At 54.6% G+C, this 17,411-nt stretch overlaps 1 protein-coding gene across 12 annotated transcripts in view; it reads left to right on the top strand.

Moving 5' to 3' along the window:
- PFKFB3 (6-phosphofructo-2-kinase/fructose-2,6-biphosphatase 3) overlaps positions 1 to 17,411 on the top strand; it is a 273,450-nt gene that overhangs the window by 64,869 nt on the left and 191,170 nt on the right. For 7 of the 12 annotated variants that reach the window (XR_009496776.1, XM_059892422.1, XM_025000351.2 and 4 more), the window contains exons 9-14: positions 352 to 498; positions 619 to 723; positions 2,091 to 2,220; positions 2,770 to 2,832; positions 2,946 to 3,010; positions 4,652 to 4,825. Coding sequence is in view for 11 of the 12 variants with exons in the window: in XM_059892422.1 (XP_059748405.1) it covers positions 352 to 498; positions 619 to 723; positions 2,091 to 2,220; positions 2,770 to 2,832; positions 2,946 to 3,010; positions 4,652 to 4,825 (684 nt within the window). In the remaining variant the exon portion in view is untranslated. 12 annotated transcript variants of the gene reach the window in all.

Genomic DNA, 17,411 nt, shown 5'->3' with positions numbered 1-17,411 from the left:
TGTATCTCTGTGTCCCTGTGTGTACAGGTGCATGTTGCTGTGTCTGTGTGTTCCTCTGTGTGTCTGTGTCCCTGTGTGTGTCTGTGTGTTCCTCTGTTTATGTGTGTGTCCTCATGTATGTATCAGTGCCCTTCTGTGTACGTGTGCGAATCCCTGTGTGTGTCTGCGTATGCCGACCAGACACTGACTCACACGTGTGCACGCCTCAGGGGAGGGTGTGTGTGCAGGGCTGCGCAGGGCCCGCTTCCCCAGCAGTGAGGACAACCTTGCCCTCCCAGAGGGGCTCGGTCCTCCTCTCCCAGACGGGTGGAGCCTGTGACCAAGTGCGCACCTCTCACCCCATCCCCCCAGTTCGCCAACGCCCTGAGCAAGTTCGTGGAGGAGCAGAACCTGAAGGACCTCAAGGTGTGGACCAGCCAGCTGAAGAGCACCATCCAGACGGCCGAGGCCCTGCAGCTGCCTTACGAGCAGTGGAAGGCCCTCAACGAGATCGACGCGGTGAGTGCCGGCCGGGGCCTCTGCCCGAGGCGCTGTGGGGGACCCCCGAGCCTCCCACGCTGGCGGCCAGCTCAGCGGCTACGGGCTGCGCCCTCGAGCGACCTCCGCCTGTGCCTGCAGGGCGTGTGTGAGGAGATGACCTACGAGGAGATCAAGGACACCTACCCCGAGGAGTACGCGCTGCGTGAGCAGGACAAGTACTACTACCGCTACCCTACCGGGGAGGTGCGTGCGCGCTGGGCCGCTGGAGGGCGGGCGGCGGGGCTGCGGCTGAGGAGCTAGCGCTGGTCCTGCCGCGGCTGCGGTACCCGGCGAGGCCAGGGACGCAGAGGGGCTGAGCGGCTCCGCGGAGGAAGGGCCTGTGCGTTCGCCTTGCTGCGCTGCCCCGTGCCCATCCGCGGGTGAACAGAGTCCTCCCCACTCACACAGCTCCAACGAAAGCACTGCTGTGTTTCCCAGCAGCTGGGACAGAGGTGTTTCTTCAGTGACGGAAATGACAGTTCAGGAAAGGGAAACAGCCCTGGCTGCTGATGCACTGGATGCAGGACCCCGCTGACTGTGGGCATCATGACAGGCGTTCAGCAAGTCCCTTGTGCCGGCTCCACGGATGCTGGCAGAGGGACCCCTGGGCCCTGCAGGCCCTCGGGCTGAGCCAGCAGCTGCCTGGAGCTCTGCACGGAGGGTCCCGTGCAGGCGGAGCTCTCAGGTCTGCGGAAGGCTTGTCCTGGTGACACCCCGCAGGGGTCCTTCCTGCCTGTGGTCCTTCTGCTCAGCGTTTGTCACACGTCAGTTCCCGGGAGCTCAGGGCACTGTCCCTGGTCTCATTCCCTGGGACTTCCTTAGTGAGAGAGGGACCAGGGGTTGTGGTGGTCTTGAAAGTCACAGGTTCACCCCTTCTTTTTCAATTTTCTCCTACTGAGATAAAGTTCCTATCATATAAAAGTCACTGTTTTAGCCAAAGTACACGTCAGTGGGTTTTTTTGTATATTCACAGTATTGTGCAGCTATCATCACTAATTCTAGAACATTTCCCCATTGCCCCAAAAGAGACCCCCAGCCTGTCAGCAGTCAGTCCCAGTTCCCGTCCCCCGGCCCGTGGCTTCTTTGAGTCTGTGTTCTGTCTCTCGAGTTGTCTGTTCTGGACGTTTCACGTCAATGGAATCACACGCTCAGACGTCACTCTGTGTAGTGTGCTCAGGCTCCTTCGTGCTGTGCTGTGTGTCAGGGCTCCATTTCCCGGGGGAGGGTAGGGGTCAGGAAGGAGCAGGGAGAGGGCAGTGGTGTGGGTCCCCCGGGGCCGGGGTGGATGCAGGACCAGCACGCGGGTGGTGGGCTGATGCAGGACGGACGGCGTGGTCTCTGGTTTATAACGACGGGAGGACGTGGCCGGGGGTGCCCGGCGTGGTTCCTGGTTTATAACAATGGGCGGGGTGTGGCCGGGGGTGCCCGGCGTGGTCTTTGGTTTATAACGACCGGAGGGCGTGGCCCGGGGTGCCCAGCGTGGTCTCTGGTTTATAACAATGGGCGGGGTGTGGCCAGGGCTGCCCGGCTTCTGCTCCAGCTCAGTGTCCCCTTCTCCCTCCGCCCTGCAGTCCTACCAGGACCTGGTGCAGCGCTTGGAGCCGGTCATCATGGAACTAGAGCGGCAGGAAAACGTGCTGGTCATCTGCCACCAGGCCGTCCTGCGCTGCCTCCTGGCCTACTTCCTTGACAAGAGCGCAGGTGCCTGGCCCGCAGCGCGCCCTCTCCTGGGGGAGGGCGGGGTTGGAAGCTGGTCCCAGCCCCTCCACGAGGAGGCAGGGCCCCTGGGGTAGCCCCCTCCAGGTGTTTCCGTGCAGCCCCCAGAGGATATCAGAGCAGTTTGAAGCTGGGTGGGCTTAATGACCTCAAGAAACCCAGCCTCCCTGTCTCTCCACATCTCAGGGGCAGTGCGTCTTTGGGCAGGGGGCAACCCACCTCTAAGGGGCTCCCAGCCCAGCAACCTCTAAACACTCGTGTGTCTGCCTACGGGCCAGCGGGATCCCGACTCCTAAAGTGTTTGGGGAATGACGCTCTTACTCCAGCTCATTGCGTGAGGCTTTGGTTTAGCGCTGATCATGTTCTTCTGGGTGTCTTAGCAGCGCCACCTGCCGCCGGCAGCAGGGCCGGGGGCGGGGGCAGGGGCCATGCACCTGTCTAGCCAGGCATCTGCGGCACAGGCTCTGGTGAGGGGCCTGGGCATGGCCACCCTCCAGTCTCCCGTCTCACCATGGGCCCTTCTGTCATTTTCAGAGGAGATGCCCTACCTGAAGTGCCCGCTTCACGCTGTCTTGAAGCTGACTCCCATCGCTTATGGTAAGTGTGGGGACCCAGCCCCACCGAGACTGGTCCCCCCTGGGTGGGCCGGGCCGGGGTGTGAGCTCAGGTCCCCCTTTAACCGAAGCTGACCTGTCCCCGGCTTTACCCAGGTTGCCGAGTAGAATCCATCTACCTGAACGTGGAGTCCGTGAGCACACACCGGGAGAGGTCAGAGGTGAGTGTGAGCTTGCCGCCCCTTCCTCGCCCCTGCTGTGTCATCTGTCCGGGAGGGACCCGTGGGTGCCAGCCCCTCGGACACCCCGCAGCGGCAGGGCTGGCAAAAGCTGTGTCGGTCGGTGGCATCTGCCTGCCTCTGCTTGGACCTGTGGTCCTCAGGGCTGCCCTCCCCGACCCCCTCCCTGCTTTCTCGGCTCCGTGTGCTCCTGCCTGCCTGTCTGGTGGCTTCTTGGCATCGTCCTCCTTTTCCTTTCTTTCTGTGCTTCTTCCCCCATTTCCTCTTGACCCAAGAAATGAGTGTGGAGGAGGAAGCTTCTTTTAAACGTAACCATGGTCTGGTTACCGTCGCTTTTTCCTCTGGGGAAGCCAAATGATCACAGGTTCCAGAGTCCTGGGTGGCAGTGGGACCCACAAATTTCAGTGTCATCCACGTGCACTCACGTCTCTAATTCTCACAAAGATGATAAAGAATGAAGACCAGGGAAGCACAGCTTTAACTGGGAGTTAGCGATGTGGCAGATGGAATGAATGATTCTCTGGACAAGCCCAGTGCCTGACTGCATGCGCCACCACCTGGGGGCGGTCTGGAATTTGGTGGTCAGCCTGGCTGGGATTCCCCCAGGAACAGCACAGAGTTCTGCCCAGGCGTAGGAACCTTGTGAAAGAAAGTTTGAATTTACTTTATCCCAGCGGCCAGACTCAGTGCTCTGCCAGCATCCACCCAACCCTTTCTTTGACACTGAGCGTGACATCCCCATGTTCCTGTCCCTGCTCTCATGGAGCGTGGCCAGAAGATCTTGGCGTTCAAATCCCAGCCTCCAGTCGCCCGGCTGGTGGACCGAGACGAAGGTGGACCGCATGCCTTGGCTCTGACGGCGCCTCCCGAGTTGGGGTGGTGGGATGGGCATTGGCTTTCCCTCCAGGGGCAGCAGCCTCCCCACCGGACCCTCCCGCAGCGGGGAGATGGGGGCAGACTGGAACTGGGCTCTGATGGCCCCTGAAAGCTTTGACGGGCAGAGCAGGGCAGGGGCTTGATGGAGGCCTTGGAGGTCCCCACTCCAATCGAGTTGTCCCATGGTCGGAAGAAAGCTAGTGTTTCCTGTGTCTGTGGTCCCCTGGCTGGGGTGGAGGCTGCGTTTCCTGTCTGAGGCTGGGTATGCTCCCTGGGAGCAGAAACTGGGAAGATGCCAGCTTGAGGTCAGCAGGAGGGGGGACCGGCACCGACACCTCCCGCCGCCCACGCCTTGAGCCCAGGACCCCACCCTCTGCGTCCCTGGAGGCTTGCAGCCAGGTCTTCCCCCCGCCTCTCACATGCTGCCACTGCATCACTGTCCCGCTCTCTCTTCCTTCCTTGCCTGCTTTGCGAACGTCGTGTCTGTCGAGTGGTTGTCTGGAAATGATCGGGGCGGGGGCTCAGGATGAGAGATCATCCCTTGTTCTTGCTGAGTGGGAGATGCAGGTCGAGCCGGCGGCCCTGCAGCCCAGGGCCATTCTCCGTGGTCAGTCTCGTGGTCTTAGAGAAATCCAGAAGCAGAGAAATGTGTTTGGTTTGGTTTCGGATTTTGGGGGTTTTTTTGGCTTATTTACCTCCCCCTCCTCGTAACTGTCGCCTTCTTTCTTTTGTCTTTGTCTCGCTTAGGATGCAAAGAAGGGACCTAACCCGCTCATGAGACGCAATAGTGTCACCCCACTAGCCAGCCCCGAGCCCACCAAAAAGCCTCGCATCAACAGCTTTGAGGAGCATGTGGCCTCTACCTCCGCTGCCCTGCCCACCTGCCTGCCCCCGGAGGTGCCCACGCAGCTGCCCGGACAAGTGCGTTGACCCCCCTTCTTCCTGAGTCGAGTCGCGTGCAGGGTGGGGAGAGCGTGCTCAGCAGGGCGGCAGGGGCCACAGACTTAGGCCTGCGTGGGGTTGGGGACTGGGAGGAGAGGACATGGACCGTCCCTTTGAGTGTGGAACCCCCAGATCCATTCTTGAGACCTTGGCTTTGCACAGGCACGCCCTTTCCAGGGAGGTGGCCTTCCCTGGGCAGAACCAGGCCAAGCAAAGAGATGGCCCAGTGTCCATGATCCATTCATATTCGTGGACAGTTTCTTCTAAAAGTTGAAGGCAACCCTCAGTTCAGGACCAGCTCAGCCCCCATTTGGCTGAGGGCTTTTGGCTTCTGTGTGGCCTGGGGACATCTCTTCTATCCCCACGATGAGTATCTTTCCTGACTTCCTTCCTGACCGTTGTTCTATTAGAGAAAAGCTTTGTCATATGGGGCCTTGGGAATGTGTCTGGAGCTGGTGTGGACAGACTGGAACCTGGGCCAAAGGACCTGGAATAGACACTTTCTCCTATAACAGTGAAAAAACCCCTAAGGAGAAAACCAACTAGATTAATTCTTAGATTATTTCATTCTTTGTGATGCTAGGCTGAAAGATGCTGGCTGTTGGGCCGTAAAATTTGTTTCCAGCAAACCACTATCTTCCTCAACAACACTCGAGAATCCTGGCCGGGGTGTGAGATGTAGAAGTCCCCAGGGACAGATTTGGGTCCCACCTAGGGGTCTCCCCTAACCGCCACCCTCTGACATAGAAATCATGGGTTCAAGTTCAAGCTGAATTTGAAGGCCCGCAGGCTCTTCCTGAGTTTCCTGGAAACTCCTTTAAACCTTGTGCTGTCTGGAAACGTGCTGTGTGTGTGCCCGGGGTGGGGGCAGGGGTGACGGTGCCGTGCCACCCTGGGCAGGCCATTGGCCCGCTTCAGGCCTCAGTTTTCTCATCCATGGGATGGGGGAGCAGCAGCTTCTGCCACGGGTTGAACATGGGGAGACTCGTGCTGAGTGTGTCTGTGGTCGTGTCCCACCCTAGTGCCAGCTCTGGGGTTTTAGGTCACGTTCTGTCACCTCCCTGGCCTTCAGTCTCCCTGTTTTTTTAAAATGAGGGAGACAGACTGGCTGGAAGACATCTAATTAGTGGTCCTTTTGGGCCTACCCTCAGCAGTGATTTTGTGAAAACTTAGAGCTAAAGTGGCATGTCAGTGACATCGTGTGTTGGTGTAAATGGTGGGGTCACAGATGGAAGCTGAGGGGCCACAGTCACAGTCGCGGGCGGGGGTTGGGTGACGGTCAAGGCCGTGCTGCCCCGGGTGATGGGGGTTGGGGGGTGGGCCCGTCCTGCGGGGTTGCAGACATGGAAGCCGCTGGCCAGGCTGGGGGTGCCCAGGGCTGCATCTCACAGAGAATGCCTGGTCCCCAGTGACCCAGGCCCTCTCCCTTCCCCGCACTGACTCTCTCCCACCTTTTCTCTCTGCAGCCTTTGCTAGGGAAAGCCTGTTTGTAAGTATTTTTCTCTGAATTCTTTTGTTCTTTGCATCTCTTTTCTCCTTGCTTGTCAGCTTGGCCCTCCTGCCTGTTGAAGCGGTGAGGGTCACGGCAGTTTTTGTAAAATCTGAAGGAGGAAGGAGAAAGGGTCCGTGAATTTTCAGGACAGGACGCAGGGAGTGGGTGTTCCGTGCGTCCTTCGGCCATCCTGGCCGCCGCCGCCTTCTCCTCGCTCCCTCTCGGGGCGGGGTGACTGTTAGTATTTGCGGTTCTCAGTGGCTGGACATCGGTCTGCTTTTTCCCTCTTGGCGTCAGACATTGGCAGGAAGCTGGGTCTTTGCCTGTTGATGTTGTCTTTTATGTTCTGGGCCTCCCCCAAGAGCCCTACCGTTTTGAGAGGAAAGTTTGCGCAAAGTTTGCGCAGAGCCTAACCTGCACGGTGAACAGTGGAAGACCCGAGCACCCCTCCTGTCCTGCAGAGATCCCCCACCTTCCAGGGCTCCGGGACCCCCGCTCTGGAGTGGTCTGCCTGGACACCACTGCTCTGCATCGTGTTGTCCTGGATCAGAACACTCTCGGCCTTTACGGTCACGTCCAGGATGGGGTGCGGCTGTCTCTCTGTAGTTTCTGGTTAATTCAGCGCTGGTTTTAATTCCACTGGATAAATTCAGTGCTTCCTCTGCTCTGGTGGTCCCCAGCCACAGGAATGAACTGCGGCTGTTATATCACAAAATTTTAACAAGAGACATCCTGAAACATTGCCCTAACTCCTTGCGTCACACCTGCCCCATCTTCCCCTTCACTGGCTAGGCTAATCCACGCAGAAACGTGGCTTACTCTTGGAAAATAGGAGCCGCTGGGCGTTGTGTTTGGACTGAGTGATATCACCTGCCCAGAAATACACATCATCACTTTTCAGCTTTTACACATCCCGAGTCTTTAGTTCTTAATATAACCCCCGGAGGTCGCAGGGCAGTTCTTGGCCCCGCTTCCCAGATGAGGGTGAGGCCTCGCCCACAGTCACCCCACCAGCCCTCAACAGAACCAGTGGTTGAATGGCTCTCCAGTCCCAAAGGCTGGCTACTTTCTCTCTGCTGGCTTCCAGAGCTGCCTGGGTCCTGTTCACCTCCCCATCCCGGGCACCTGGCGTTTGCAGCCTGTGGGGCGAGGCCCAGAGCAGTTTGGGTTCCTTTCTGGCTCTTGCAGCCTCTGCTTTGCAGCCGCTTCCTGTGGCTGAGACATGTTTATTTAATGGTGGGCTTGCCCGTCAGAGTCAGCCTGTAAGAGTAACAGTCCTGTGTCTGTGACCCCTGCGACACATAGAGTGCCCCAGGGGCGAATGTGCTACTGTGAAAACCAGCCTTAGAAGTTTGGAACCTTACAGTTTTGCATCTGTGCGTGTCCTCTTCCTTTTGATCCACAGCCTAGTGTTGCCAGGAAGGACATCCTCCTGCTGGGAGAGGGCCATTCAGCCACCCTTTGAGGTTGAACGTGTCTCTTTCTAAGGCTGGTGGTGCCTTTGGTCAGAATCCCTCCAGTTCAGTGAAAATGTGTTCTCTGCATCCATGCAGGTGTGCCAGCGTTCAGGTGTCTTGATGACGAGAATGTGGGTGTAGCACTTAGGAAAATACCTGGCTCGGGGCCAGTGCCTGGTGGACAAGAGCTGTTCCTGAGGGAGGCTCCGTGCCCTGTGCTTTGGCGGCCTGGCCAGGCTGAGGGTTCCTTCTCGTGGGCAGCAGGAGTCCTCAGGGACTGGGGACAGGGTGCCCTTGGGGTCTTAGGGTGGTGGCCCCAGGATGCTGGTGTCCTGGTAAAGCAGGCTCGTGATAGGTGGGACACAGCGCCTACCCTGCAGCCCGCTCCCCAGGGGCCGGCAGGCCGTCTGGCCTTCACAGGGCATCCTTGGCTTTTTTATTTTTAGTCCTAAATAATGTGTTTAATTATTTAGCTTCTTATAGTACTCACATAACAGAAACTGACAAGTCCGTGTTGTTGTTTAGTCACCCAGTCATGTCCGACTGTCCTGTAACCCCGTGGACTGTAGCCTGCCGGGCTCCCCGTCCATGGGATTGCCCAGGCGAGAACCGCGGAGTGGGTTGCCACGCCTCCTCGACGTTTAAATGTCAAATGCGCCCTCAGAAGACAATCCTACTAAAGATGTTTTGTTTTTCTTTCCCAACATGTTTCTTCCTTCCCCCTTCTATGCTTGAAAGACGAACTGTCTGTCATATTTTCTCAAAGTTCTCTCCTTACTAACCTTGGCAAGGTAAACGCTACCTGCATGCCAGCCTCCGTTCCTTCCACGTCTCTCTGCATCATGGCATCTCAGCCCTCGGGGCGTCATGGTCTGCGTGGACACTGGCCATCGTGAAGTCTGTAACTCATTCACCCAGGCCCCGGAGCATGTGTGTTATTTAAAGGGCAGCGCCCATGTCTTGGTGTGTCCAGAGCCCTGGGCACCCTGAGCGCATGACGTGGCCTATGGTCTCCAGTGTCCTCATCGCATCACCATCATTCGTGGGTGCCACAGCCTCGGGCGTCTGATGTCCCAGGGTGGGTGGGAGCTGGACCTCCATCCCTGACCCCACAGGTTGACCGAGGCCTCCCTGGTTATGAGCTTCGGGGGCCTTGCTGGAGACGCCCAGCTCACTGGGGTGGTCTGATGCACTCGTGGGCAGCGGGTCGGTGGCCTGGGCCCTGAGTCCGGCTGAAAGCAGGCTCAGTGGGGCCCCAGCTTCTGTGCCGCCAGCCCTGCGATGGGCCTCTCTTTCAGAGATTCTTGGTTCTGGCGGGAGAGGAGTGGGCTGTGGTGATGCTTGTGTTTCTGTCCTCCTGGGTTCCACTTTCCCTGCCGCCTCGCTAAGACAGTCTGGGAGGAGAAGACTTTTAGAAATTGTTTCCCTTTTCTCCGGGGCAGGTTAAGGAGGGTAGGTTAGGAGCCCACAGCTCTGCTTAGGCCAGGCTGAGAGGAGGGTCCTAGTGCTTCTCCAGGTTTAACCATCCCCAACTGCCCCTGCCTGGTAGCGAGGCCAGCATGAGTGCCCCGGGTGGGACAAGCACAGCCTTGGGCTCTAAAGAGGCAGGAGCTGGAGGGGCCCTGGGTGCTGGCACCCGGTGCTCCTGGGAGCAGCTCAGACCCCAGGAGCTGCCCGCTGTCCCCACCCGCGCCCTCCCCGCCTCCTCCGGGCGCATGTCAGGGCCCTTCCTGGCCCCTTTCCCCGTGGGACCCCAGGCTCGTCCACCACCACGTTCCTGGGCCGCACTGTATTTGGTGATGCTGCTCCTCCGGGCCGTGTTCTCTTTTGGGGAGAGGGGGCCCGCATCTCAGTTGCAAACTTCATCTTTGCTTGCGAAGCCTAGTCAACAGGAATGGTAACCGGCTTCCCCCTCTTCTCTCCTGAGAGCAGAACATGAAAGGCTCCCCGGGCAGCGTGGACGCCTCCAGGACGCACTGACCGCCCCCTCCCCACACCCGGATCCCGCCCTTCCGTCTGCCCACCGCCAGCCGTCCGAGGACGTCTCGCAGAGCGGAGCAGGGTGGAGGGCAGCATGGAGGAGGGGCTGCTGCTCCAGGGGGACTGGGCCCCTGCCTGCCCCTGCTCCCCCAGCCTTCAGGCCGCTCTCCCTGTGGGCCCCAAGTGGCTCGGGAAGGACCGTGCACAGAGGAGGCAGGACCAGGTACCTCCCTGTGGGCTTGTTCATCTCGTTCTGTACCTGCCCCGCTGGTGGTGATGCTGGTCCTCGACTCCTAACCTTAAGGGGGGGCCAGGCTCTCAGCCGCTAAGGATCAAGGGAATGAAAACTTCCAAGAGGCTCTTTGTGCATCTGGCCTGGACGTTGCCTCCTGCAGGGAAGCTCATGGCTTGAGCTGGGTGGGGTTCACCCAGGAGAGCCGGTCCTGCAGCTGAAGAGAGGAGCCCCACGCTGGACCCGCTGGTCAGCCAGGCAGCAGCCCCTCTGCATGTCGCCTACCCTTCCCAGTCTGTCCTGCCTCTGAGGAGGGCGTGGGACAGTCTGGCAGGAGGAAACAGCCCCAGGGGCCTCGCCTCCTAGCGCAAGCTCTTCCCTCGGCTCCCGGGCCTGCTGGCTCACGCACTTTGTTAACGGCAGAGACTGTGACCTGAAACATCTCACCTTTGGCAACTGAAGATGCTCGGGGTTTGTGCCAAACCCCGATGCTTGGGGCTGGAGCTCTGGAAAGTTGTGGGAGCCGGGCGTGCCTCTGGGGAGGTGAGGGGATACCCCCACCCCTAAATGGCCGGGCAGGGAGCATTGGGATTGTTGCAAGACTGACTCTGGGCGACAGCATGCAAAACAACGACCTGGCCCCCTCTTTCGGGACATTCGTCCCCTCCTGTGCTTCCTGGGTGGGGACAGCGGCCCAAGCCAGGCCTCACTCGTGGCCGCGTCCTCCAGGAGGCTGGCCGCAGGATGTGGAGCAGCGCCCTGTGTGCGTGAGGAGACCTGCTGTGTCCTCAGCGCGGAGCCCGCTGCCCTGGGCGGGTCCGGAGGAAAGAATGTCCTCGTCTGCCTTCACGGCGCCTGCGGCATTTCTAGTAGGGGGCGGTCAGAGCAGGCTGTGGACACGTGGTTCTGAACACCTGTAGTTTCTGCCTGCTGGTCTTCTCCTGGGGCCTCCGGGCACTCAAGGGGGTCGAGGCCCAGGAGAAGCGGTGTGAACTGAGGTAGATCTTGTCCAGTGACCCTTTTCAGAATCTCAAGAAGCCGGTGCCAAAGGTCACCTTCTCTTCCTGCCTTCCCCGCTCCTTCCCCCTCTTAGCTTGTGAAGTAGTCATGGGGGTGGGGGGCCATTTAGACAGCTGGAGCCTGGAGTGGGGAGAGGAACTGTTTTTGTTAGTATTTTTTGTTTGAGAGGAGCTTGTAGAAGAAAAATGCATGTTTCTCTGATTGGGACTCAGTGGGGAGCAGGGACAGGATTCAGAGGCCCTACAATCAGGTGTGTGGGTTTCACATCAAGCTGTTCAAACCCTCCCTTCCCATCACTGGCCATCTTCCCAAGAGGATGTCTGTCTGTCTGTACGTGCCTGTGCAGGGCGTGTGTTACTCTCCCTCTTTCCTGCTGCCTTGTTGTCGTGTGTGTCTGTGTGCGTGTTTAGACGGAGGGGCCTGCTGTCCTCCTGCGAACAGCTCTTACATCCACCTTCTGGCTCCTCCTCTGGTGTTTGGAGCGGACCCTGAATTTCGACTCTTGACGGCTGATCTGAATGCTTGCCCTGGCCTCTGACTGCCCAAAATCAGTGCATTTACACAGGAGGCCTGGCCTGACCGGGACCTTGGTTTGCAGGGGCCTTGATGTGGAGAGAGAACCTCAGTGTTGGGGGAAGGTGGGGGACAGGCAGAGAGCAGAAGCTGGGGGTCCGGGGGTCAGAGACCGGACTTCCAGGGAGGGAGGAGCGGGCCGAGGCTGTGTCTGAGCCGCGGTCGCAGGGCTTCTGCCTCGCTGACTGCTGGCCCTCACTCCCCTCCCCCAGGAGCTTCTGGGACCAATATTTTTAACTTCGCTTATTCATTTTGGGCTGGGCTTGCCCCTCCCCTTCTTCTGTCCTGAGAAAAGCTCTTCATTTGGGGGTAGGGAAGAAAGACTGTTTGAACCACGCCAATGACGTTTTCGTTTCTAATACTTGAAATTTATTTTTTTATTATTTTGATAGCAGATGTGCTATTTATTTATTTAATATGTATAAGGGATCCTGAAGATGGAAAGCTGTATAGATTGGGTTTTGTTGGTTGGTGGGCTTGGGGGCCTTTTACGTGTGACTTCTGACTTCTCTGTGTTCTCTATAAATTTGTCCGAGTTAATTACCTGAGATGAAGCTGTGCCAGCTTTCAAACGGAAAGCCTGTCGGAAATTTGTATATTTTGCAGTTGCCAGAACAATAAAATACCTGGTTGAAATACACAGGTGAAGCACCCCTTGGTCTTTTTTGGGGAGAGGGACAGGAAGACTTTAACTAGTCTGGGGGTCACTCCACCAAGTTTCTGCCACTCAGCCCCATCACCTTCCTTTAACCAGGACGTGCAGGGACTTCCCTGGTGGTCCAGTGGTTGGGTAGGATTCCACGCTGCCACTGCTGGGGGCACTGGTTGAAGCCCTAGTTCGGGGAACTAAGATCCCACATGCCTTTTGGCTGAAAAATCCCCTAGGACTTGAAATTCACCTGCAGCAGATAAAGTCATTCCATCGAACAGCTGCAGTGCGGACGGGTTAATGATCTTCCGTGATCCTTATCCTGCGTGCCCTGGGTAGAGGGGGCTGTTTCTGTCCTCCTGCTTTGCAGATGAAGAATTTGAGGCTCAGCAAAGGTCAGTCACGTCCCCCAAGGCTGCTTAATGGGCGAATTTCAGGGATTCAAATCCAAGTGCCTGGAACTCTAAGGATTATGTGTTTAACCATCATAAAATTTCCCCTCTGCATGTTCTTGGTCTCGCCAGGGTAATGGAGTGTGAGAGGTCAGGTCAAGCTGCTTGCCTGCGGGGCTGGGGGTTAGGGGCTGTCCTCTAGCCTGCTCCCTTTGGGGCCTGGCTAGTGGTCAACATGGCTAGAGGTCAGAGGCTGTCCTCTAGCCTCTCCTCTTCAGTGAGGACAATATGGGAGCCCTGGTCTGGATTCCAGAACTCCCTAAGTAAAATCAGATTCCACCTTTCTTAAGTCCTTCTGAGAAGCTGACAAGCGCTTTTAAGAGGCAGCAGATTGCACCGTGTCATAGAGACGGTGCGGAGTCAGAGTGGGTGGGTGGGCCTAGGAAGGATTGCCGCAGCAAAGTGACCTCTGAGCAAACAGCCGGTGGCGTGCATCTCGAGGGCAGGGCTGTGCCTGCGTTCACGCCAGGTGTTCCCACCTGTGGACCTGGGCAGGGGGCGGGGCCTCCAGGCAGGCTGATACTCATTTCACTTCGTCCTCGGCTAACCTTCCACTTTGCCAACCAGCTCAGTGCAGACGCTAATAACTTGGCATCACTTAAATAAGCTGTAGCAGGAGAATCGGCCAACTCTTTGGGATGAAAAAGCTAATCAAATCATAGAATTGCACCATCCAAGTGTTTTACAAAACATCAAACTTATTAACAAAGGAGAAGAAAATATTGGTAAATAACTTTGGTTGGACAGAGACCAAGCTTAAAAGCAATAACAAACTACAAAGGAAATACTGAGATTCCATCTTAGGAATAAAGGTCATCAAAAACCTTGAACATGAGCAAAAGCAAAACCACAGGCTAGTGGATATTTGCAACAGATTAGACAACCCCCAATTTTTCTAAAATGTAAATTGGAAACACATCCACAGCAATAAGAAAAAACATGACAAGTCTTCTAGATCCTGGGACAAAGGCTTGTAGTTAATCCTTGCTGTGAACCTTGGCAATCTCAAAGACAGGACAACTGAAGTTTGTTATGGTTAAGTTCTAATGGTGGTTTTATCAACTTGAGTTGGAACTCACTTTTAAAAAAAAATTTTGGCTGTACCAGATCTTCGTTGCAGCATGCAGGCTCTTAGTTGTGGCATGTGGGATCTAGTTCCCTGACCAGGGATTGAACCTGGGCCCCCTGCATTGGGAGCAAGGAGTCTTCGCCACTGGACTGCCAGGGAAGTCTGGAGCTCACGTTTTTGACACAGTGTGAGCGGCCTGGGTCAAGGCTTCAGCCAGTGCTTTGAGGGCTTAGGTGTGTGCTGCTGTGCTCAGTTGTGTCCGACTCTGCCATCCCATGGACTGAAGCCCATGGCTCCTCTGTCCATGGAATTCTCTAGGCAAGAACACTGGGATGGGTTGCCATTTCCTCCTCCAGGGGATCTTCCCAACCCAGGGATCGAACCCGGGTCTCTTGTGACTCCTGCATTGGCAGGTGGGTTCTTTACCACTAGCGCCACATGGGAAGCCCCAATGGCCTAGGTAATCTTGATATGAAGGCAGTGGTTTCAACCTATAGGTTCTGACGTACACCTAAGCCCATGATAAAGAGAACTTGCATAAAAATAACAGAAGCATGGAGGAGTAAGAGATACAAACTCTCATGTATAAAATAAATAAGCTAAAAGGATATATTATTGTACAACACAGGGAATATAGCCATTATTTTATAATAATTAATATCTGCTTAGTCACTCAGTCATGTCTGACTTTTTGCGACCCCATAAACTGTAGCCCGCCAGGCTCCTCTGTCCATGGGGATTCTCCAGGCAAGAATACTGAAGTGGGTTGCCATGCCCTCCTCCAGGGGATCTTCCCAACCCAGGGATGGAACCCAGGTCTCCCACGTTGCAGGCAGATTCTTTACTGTCTGAGCCACCAGGGAAGCCCAAGAATACTGGAGTGGGTAGCCTGTTCTACCCCTTCTCCAGGGGACCTTTCTTACCCAGGAATCTAACCGGTGTCTCCTGCACTGCAGGAGAAAGATGGTCTTAGGTTCACCTCTGTCCCACCATGACCATGTGTGGACCTGGACAAGTTATTTCCTATTTTTAAACTTGTTCCCCACCCATAAAATGGGGAGACTCATACCATGTTTTTGTAAGATACACTATGAGTTTACTAACTTCTTGTACAAAAGAGAATGCACCATATGCACAACCAATACAAGATGAAATTCGATTTCTGTTGTGTTAAACCAGGCTTCCCTAGTGGCTCAGTTGGTAAAGAATCTCCTGCAATGGAGGAGACCTGAGCTCAATCCCTGGATGGGGAAGATCCCCTGGAAGGGAGCATGGCAACCCATTCCAGTATTCTTGCCTGTGAACTCTCATGGACAGAGGAGCCTGGCGGGCTGCAGTCCATGGCATCATAAAGAGTCAGACACGACTTAGCTACTAAACCACCACCCAAATGTAGACCAAAAGTCTCCTTAGAAGCAAAGCAATACTGTCATGAGTTTCCAGGCTTTTTGTGAGGACTAAATCTGATAAATGAAGAGCACTTGATGGTTCTTGGCACACAGTGCGCACTGAAATGGCCATTATTAATCTACTAATGTGTCACCGACTCGATGGACATGAGTTTGGGTGAACTCCGGGAGTTGGTGATGGACAGGGAGGCCTGGCGTGCTGCAATTCATAGGGTCTCAAAAGACTCGGACACAACTGAGTGACTGAACTGAACTGAATGTGTGCCAAGTTCTTTGAATGCAAAGTCCAGGCCATTATCCTGGCTTTACAGGTGCGGCTCTGAGACTGGGGGATCTCAACGAGGCTGCTTGGCTGTGCCCAGCCAGAACTGGGGATCAGCCCCAGGGGACAGGCTGCCAGATCACCCAGCCTAAGAGCCACACCGAGGAGCCAGACCCTGCTGGATGAATCATGGGCCACAGGAATGGGAGTCAGTCACATGTTAGTTAGCAAATGGGCTTCTGTGTCCCTGGGGCTGTGGAGAGGTCTGTCTGCTTCCAAAAATGCCTAAAGGGAGGGAGGCTCCAGAGGGAAGGGATGTGTGTATACGTATAGCTCTTTGACTTTGTAAGTACAGCAGAAACTAACACAACATTGTAAAGCAATTATACTCCAATGAAAGAAAGAAAATAGAGTTTCTTTAAGGGGTCCTGATTTAGGACGTACAGTCTCTAAGAGTCTGTGTTTTCCCCTCCCCACCTCTTTTAAACTGGGCCTCAAGCCCATCTTTTGGGGTACCCCGTCCTTGGGGTACAGGAAGGCTTTCCCAGGAGCTCCCCTACATAGATTAGGGTTTGGTTTTAGGCAAATAGTTTTCCAAATCCATGACTTCCACTTTTGCCCTTTCCAAGGTAGTTTGAGGAGTTTGCTTAGATTCTCAAATAGTCTTTGTCTACTTTGCAGACAAGGCAGAGAAAGGCAACTTCCCTCTCCCATCCCAGAAGCACTCACTGCAATGAATGCACCCCAAGTGGAAACACCTGCAGGGCACCCAAGTAAGAGAAGCCTCCTTTAACGGTTAACTCAGGCATTACAGCCCTCCAGGGATTTCTTTCCTACCTCGCTTCTGTTAAACGTGAAACTCAGCTACTCTTGAATGTTTTGAATTTAGAACCGTTAACACAATATAAGTTAGTGCAACAGCTCTCCAGGTTTCTGATCTTAAGACACCTTTAGGGACTTCCCTGGTGTTCCAGTGGTTAAGATTTTGTCTTCCAGTGCAGGGGGTGTGGGTTTGATCTCTGGCTCTCACATGCCTGGCAGCCAAATAAACCAAAACAGAAAACAGAAACAATATTGTAACAGATTCAATAAAGATTTTTTAAATTATCAACATAAAAAAAAGAATATTAAAAAATAAATGTAGAAAAAGACTCCTTTACATTCGTAAAATCATTAAAGAGTCCCAAGAGCCTTTGTTTATGTAGGTTATATCTATCATATTTAGTGTATTTGAAATGAAAACTACAAAATTAAAAAACTATTAACATGTGTTAGTAATTTATTTAAAAATAATAAACTCATTCACCTGTTATAACTAACCTACATTTTATGCAAAATAACTAATTTTTCAAAATAGAGAATATTTAGGTAGGAGAATGGCATTTGTATTTTTCAGATATGTCATTAATTGCAGATTCTCATATTTGATTCGGTATTCAATCTATTGTAATGTGTTGCTTGGGCTGATATATGGGAAGAAAATCCAGCCTCACACAGAAATGTAGATGAAAATGGATGGAGTATATTAATAGCCTTTTCAAATAATTGTGAGATTCCTTTTTGTCCCAGACTGGACAAATTATAGTTAGTTGCAGTGCTGAATCTCAGACCACCTCAGTGAACTTTTAATACTTTGTTACATTAAAATTCATTTGGTTGATCTTATTTTGGGGTTGATTTTGCACCCACACATGATTATGTAACATCCAACATTGGCCATTTGGAAAATATGGACTAAGTTATGGACATCTTCCAATATTGACACATTCCATAACACAATATTTAATAAATCACATTGATTAATCTCCCTCTGACCTCATCAAAAAGTTCTCAAGAAAAGAACTTCCCTGGTGGCCCAGTGGTTAAGAATCCACCTTTCAATGCAAGGGATGAAGGTTCAATCCCTGTCGTGGGTTCAGTCCTTGATTGGGGAACTGAGACCCTCCCACAAGTCTTGGGGCAGCTAAACC

The sequence above is a fragment of the Bos taurus genome, chromosome 13, assembly GCF_002263795.3.
Source record: "Bos taurus isolate L1 Dominette 01449 registration number 42190680 breed Hereford chromosome 13, ARS-UCD2.0, whole genome shotgun sequence".
NCBI lineage: Eukaryota > Metazoa > Chordata > Mammalia > Artiodactyla > Bovidae > Bos > Bos taurus.
The sequence above is the reverse complement of the archived record's forward strand: the minus strand, read 5'-3'. Positions and strand labels throughout refer to the sequence as shown.